General features: G+C 22.3%; 1 protein-coding gene across 1 annotated transcript; it reads right to left on the bottom strand.

The window, feature by feature from the left end:
• Positions 1 to 403: 403 nt before the first annotated feature.
• On the bottom strand, positions 404 to 6035 carry LOC127286037 (GMP reductase 1-like). Its single transcript, XM_051312318.1, has 6 exons — positions 5819 to 6035; positions 4693 to 4812; positions 4114 to 4371; positions 3125 to 3313; positions 1139 to 1341; positions 404 to 773 (listed from the first exon to the last, which is right to left on the bottom strand). Exons 1-6 carry the CDS (start codon positions 5903 to 5905, stop codon positions 584 to 586), a joined length of 1047 nt encoding a protein of 348 aa, XP_051168275.1. The 5' UTR covers positions 5906 to 6035; the 3' UTR covers positions 404 to 583.
• Between the last annotated feature and the right edge of the window lie 53 nt (positions 6036 to 6088).

Below are 6088 nucleotides of genomic sequence, written 5' to 3'. Positions count from 1 at the left end.
AATTTTAATTTAATGATAATTTTCAAAAAATTGAAAGAATGGAAAAAAATTCAAATTTAGAGTTAATTATAAAATAATTCACATCAATTATTTTTGACAATTGAACATTAATTGACATTCAATGGACAAATTATTGAATATCATTCGCACAATAAAGCACTTAATTATTATTTTTTTTTCGTGTATATAATATAATAATATATACGCATATAACAAAGAGCACCCTTAACAAATTGACAATAAGTATTTGACGTTTTTCACAGCTTTTTTGACAATTAAAATTACATATTGCGCTATTATAATACCATGGAAGCACAAACATTTCATATGTTAATTGCTTTTGAATTAAAATTATTTAATTAAATTATATTAATTAGATATGAAAAACGATTTTCAGGCAAACTTTCTTTTTTTTTTTTTTTTTGGATTACTTTATCCACGTGCATTCATTCACAAATACCATAATATTGCAAGCAAGTACGATTTTTTTTTAAACATTTCATTTAATTTCTAAAAATACTTAATTTATTTAGCGATTTGTTTAAAAAAACAAACAAAAAATAATGAAAAAAAAAAACTAGATTCACATTGGAGGTCCATATATGTTATTAATCTGTTGTGTGCATCGAATGAAAGTGGCACGTCGAGGTAATTCTCTAAGTCTTTCGGCTCCCGTATAAGTGCATGCTGAACGTAAACCTCCCAACATATCCAATATTGTATTTTCAACCGGTCCTCTATAAGGAATTTCCACTGTTTTTCCTTCCGATGATCTAAAATTTAATTATTATCAGAATTCAAAATTTCCAGTCAAGATGAAAAATTTTTTCAAGATATATGAATTCTAAAAAATTAATTCTAATTTTTTTTAAATTCAAATAAATAAAAATGTAGAAACTTTAGAAAATTTTTAGAAACTTGAAAAAATTTTTTTTTTTGTTATTTTTATTTGAAAACTGAGATTTTTTCCAACAATACTTTATACTTAAATACAATAAAAATGGAACTGTAGAAAATGTTAAAAAAAAGAACTAATTTTTTTTTGTCCTATTTTTCATATTTTCAAATAATTGATTTGCAAAAAGTAAAAAAGAAAATGCTTTAAGGGATACAGAATTAGTTTTTTTTTTTTTTTTACCTGTAATCAGCAACACCTCCGGCGTGTTTTTTCATTGCAGTATTTGATGCCATTCCATAGAAAAGTTTAATTTTTTGGCCATCTTTTTCTATTATTTCACCGCCACATTCATCATGTCCAGCGAACATACCACCAGCCATAACAAAATCTGCTCCAGCACCAAATGCTTTTGCTAAATCACCAGGGCATATACAGCCTCCATCCTTAAAATATTAATTAATATTTTAATTTTTATCAATAAACTCAAAATATTAATCTCGACTTCAATTTATTCAAATTTTAATCAATTAAAATTTCTCTATTCCTTTAAATTTTAATTAATTCTAATTTTTATAGATAAAAATTTATATTGAAAGAAATTTTAATATTTTCTAAATTCAATTATTTAACCAAATTTTATACACAATCAAAAATTGAATTAATTCTAATTTTATAATCAAAACTTTTTCACCTTTTTGTGATTAGAAAAAAAAATAAATAATTTTTCTTCTAAATATTTTAAATTGATGACAAAATAATAACAAAATTAAAAAAATATGTATTTTCTTCATTTTTTGAATTAATTCAAAACCTAAAGAATTTAAGTAAAAATGTTCTAATGAAGAAAATTTATTGAATGAAAATTTAAAATGTAATACCTCATAAATATAAATATTATTAATTTTATACTATACTTTCTGCTAAAGAATTAAAAAAAAAAAAACAACTAAGAAATTGTTAGAGTAAAATAATTGTTTTTTCATAAATTGTAAATTTAAAAAATTGTTGATTTTCCTGGTAAAATCAATTTAATTAATAATATTTACATTAAAACATTACATAAAATTGAATTTCTCAGATTAATAAAAAAAAAAAAAAATTTCATTACAATATATAGATGAATCATATAGATAAGATTGTAAAAATAAATATAAAAAAAAAGATTAAAAAAATAGAAAAATAAAGTTTAATTTCTGATGAATGTACATGATCTTTAGAATATGAAATTCAATATATTTGCGCTAAGGTTTTTTTCCAATGCGATAATCTTAATGTTAAAAATAAAATAAATTTATCACTAAGGCAGATTTAAGAGATTTTATTTCGAGAAAAATAATTATGAACTGTAAAATGAAATTAAATAAATAAATAAAGAAAGAAATAATAATATCAATAGTAATAATAGTAAATTTATCACATAATGAAATAGTGACTAGAAATTTAAAAGTCAAGGTTTTTTTAATTAAACTGAATATTTTACGAAAGACCATTAATTTAAAAATCATTTAAGATTGTTAGAAATTCAATTTCTGGGAATGGAAGATTTTTTCAACTTCAGTTAATTAAACTTTTGTTCAAGAAATTATAGTACTTATCAAACTCATTTAAATGTACGTTTCTTTTTTAAGATTTATAAATTTTTAAATATTATTTTATCTGTTTGAAAAAAAATATATATTTTGAATCTAATTTTAATTGTTTTTTTAATCTTTCAAAAATTGAAAATAGTAAATATTTAATTACCGTCAAGTATTGAAAAAATTAAAACACTTATCAAACTCATTTAAATGTAATTTTTTTTGTTGGAGATTACAATTTTGTATATTATTTTATTATTATTATTATTTTTTTTTATTAATTCTAAATCTAATTTTAATTATTTTATTTATCAAAAATTTACTAAATTATCTAAAATTTAAATTGTTTTTTAATTTTTTAAAAATTGAAAATAGCTTTTAACATTTATACATTCAAGAACTCTAATCATCAATTAATATTTTCATAATTAAATAAATAATAGGCAATAATAATAATAATAATAATAATAATAATAATAATAATAATAATAATAACAAAATTAATAATAAATACAAAATAACGGTTTAAAGAATGTTTCAGTCAATTGAAATGAAACTCGATGAAATAGTCTTCGAGTTATTTCAATGTCAATGTTTAACTTGTTACTTGATATTAATAATCAATGAAAAAAAAAATCATGAAACTTACTGAAATAATGTGACCTTTCAAGCCATGAGCGGCATCGGCGCATTCAATCACTGCACTTAATTGTGGATATCCAACGCCAGTTTTCATTCGAGTCGTGCAAACAGATCCAGGACCAATGCCAACTTTAATCACATCTGCCCCTGAAAGAATTAATTCTTCGACCATTTCGCCCGTAACAACATTTCCGGCCTGAAATAAATAAATATTTACTTTTAAATTCTAATTAATTTACAAATTAAATAATTATTTTACAAAATAATTAATTAAGGCCATCCGGGAAAAATCCCTAACCTAAAAGTGTTTTCCCGCGCGAGATATTACTCGTAAATAACTTGAAATATCTTGTTCGGATTTGTCGGATTAATTAGATGAGGGCGAGCTGATTAAGAATCATCTCCATTTTTACAAGTAATTTTATAAAAAAGTATTGAAAATCGTGATTATAAAAGTTTGATTTTTGATAAAAGTGGGGACAGTAGGGGAGGCGAGCACACAGACATTGAATCTATGTGTCAGTGGCCCAGAAGGTGGCGCCAATTCTAGCTAGTGGCCGCTGCTGAACTAACTTACCCCAAATTACTCCACTTTAAATCTTTAATAAAATTATTTCCTCAAAATATTATTGCAAAAATGGAGAAGAGCCCCACTCAGTGACCCTTCCTCTATTATTCCTCCAAATGCCAACTCGAAATACTTTATCCTTTAAAGATGAGAAGTAATTTACGAAACCCCTTTTTGCCAATGTTTAAACATTTTTTTCAATAATTATTTATCAAGATTATGCAAAATTCCGAGAAGAGCCCCTGGCAGGGTACCTTCCTCTATTATTTCCAAAAAATTACAACCTAAAATATTCTATTTTTTTCAAATGAGAAGAAATCTACAAAACCATTATTTTCTCCCGGATGGCCTTAATCATTTTTAGATTATTAATAATAATAATAATTTTATATTTTGTAAAATAAATAATTAGTTCTTAAATTTCATACTATTATAGTGTGATTGGGAAATTTAGCCCTTATTTTCTTCACATATTCAACGAAATGTTGTGAATAACCGTTTGCGACATCAATGCATATAAATGCAATTTCTGGTACTGCATCTAAAACACTAGTCAAACGATCAAAGTCTTCATTACCAATTCCTGAACTGGCGGCAGTATATTTAATACAATCGGGATATTTATCCGCAAATTCTTTCCATTCTTCTCCCGTGTAATATTTATGCAAAGTTGTGAAAAGCCCGTGCTAAAAGAATAAATAAATAAATTTTTTTTCTTTTATTGTTAAAAAAAATAACTCATTACAATTTATTTTTTATGAATTAAAATTGATTTGTTGCAATAAAAAAAAAAAAAAGTTGCTTTTACACCAAGCATTTCAGAAATTTTTTTTAAAAAAAGTGAAATTTTTTATAAAAAATTCATAAATATTACAAATATTATTTAAATAATAAAAATAATTATTTTCTACGTAAATAAATAATTAAATAATTAATAAAAAAAAAAATTTTAGATAGAAGTAATATTTTTTTTTTTTTATCAGACGTTTTTGAAAATTTGAAAATACCTTTGCCAAAACTTTGGCCATTTCAAAAGTTCCAACCGTATCCATATTAGATGCCATCACGGGTATTCCATTATATGTTTGTTTTGAATTACGAAACGTTATTTCTCGATGTAAATCCACCTAAAAAATAATATTTTCAACATTTTTCTAAATGTAAAATAAAACTAAAATTTATCTTTTTAAATTTTCCATTAACAAAAAAAAAAATTTTTTTTTTATCATTTCATAAGATACAATCAAAATTTTATCTAACAAATATAAAATTATAAAATGAAGATAATTTCATAAAGAAATTTTATAATATCGTAAATTTATTTCATATTGCTTTCTTTAATAATAATAATAATAATAATAATAATAATCGAAAGTGAAAAGTGTTTCCTGTCAGATTTTTATATCTTATCGATCACACAAAATTCAAACCTTGAAAGTGAAATAGCTAAAAGGATATTTTTAGATCAGAGCACTAAATAAAAGTCAAGTGCACGTAAAATTTAACACAATATACTTCCTGATTATATGTACAATAAATATTATTTATTTAATAAATTATTAAATGTTTATAAGAAATAATTTTATTCAAAATTTAATAAAAATAACAAAAAATTTCCCTTATACGAAAATAAATAATTTTTCATAAAAATAAAATAATTTTCATTTTCAGTAAATAAATTTTAAAATTTTTAACAAATTTTTTATTTTAATCATTTAAAATATATAAAAATTATAACTAAAATTTCAAAGAAAAAAAAAAGAATTTCAAAATCTCAGCTCATATTTTCTTCAAAAATATAATTTATATTTTTAGAAAACAAACGAAAATACATAGATTCTATGTTATTATTTTGAAATAACAGAAATAAGGTAAATTAAGAATGTGTGTAATTTTGTGGAATATATGTATATATATATTTAAAAAAAATATATTTATTATAAAAATAACATAAATTTCAGATATATATAATCGTGTCAAGTCAATATTCTTTTATCAATTAAGAAAAAAAAAATTCAAATGATTTACAATGAAAGAGAGTCACAAATATTTACACAGAAAATGATTTTGTAATAAATATATTAAAATTAAATTATTTATTTATTAAATCAAGAAAAAAATATAATTACTCACATCTGATCTGCTTTTTAATGTACTTCTTTTAGGACGAAGTAAAACGTCCTTAAAATCTAATTTTATGTCATTAATAATGTTAGGCATTATTCTTGTTAAGAAATTATTTCTTTCAGTCGATTTCTCCTTCTTCTCGGTCAAAATTGAACTGAAGTAAAAATTTTATAATCTACGGGAAGTCTAGAGTCGCTTCAGAGTTTTTTTTTTTTATCTGTAATCACATTTTGCCTGCTATATAGATGCGCGCGACGATAAAAGCAAAAACACGTG

This window comes from Leptopilina boulardi, unplaced genomic scaffold (assembly GCF_019393585.1).
Source record: "Leptopilina boulardi isolate dan_hultmark-lab unplaced genomic scaffold, ZJU_Lbou_2.1 LbouV2_342, whole genome shotgun sequence".
NCBI lineage: Eukaryota > Metazoa > Arthropoda > Insecta > Hymenoptera > Figitidae > Leptopilina > Leptopilina boulardi.
This window is presented reverse-complemented; position numbering and strand designations above follow the sequence as displayed.

Bases quoted from the DNA above. Each gene is read 5' to 3' on its own strand.
- LOC127286037 (XM_051312318.1), bottom strand. From the start codon at position 5,905: ATGCCTAACATTATTAATGACATAAAATTAGATTTTAAGGACGTTTTA. The intron at 4,813-5,818 runs GTGAGTAATTAT...ATTATTTTTTAG, and splicing joins CATTAAAAAGCAGATCAGAT to GTGGATTTACATCGAGAAAT. The intron at 774-1,138 runs GTAAAAAAAAAA...ATTAAATTTTAG, and splicing joins GGAGGTGTTGCTGATTACAG to ATCATCGGAAGGAAAAACAG.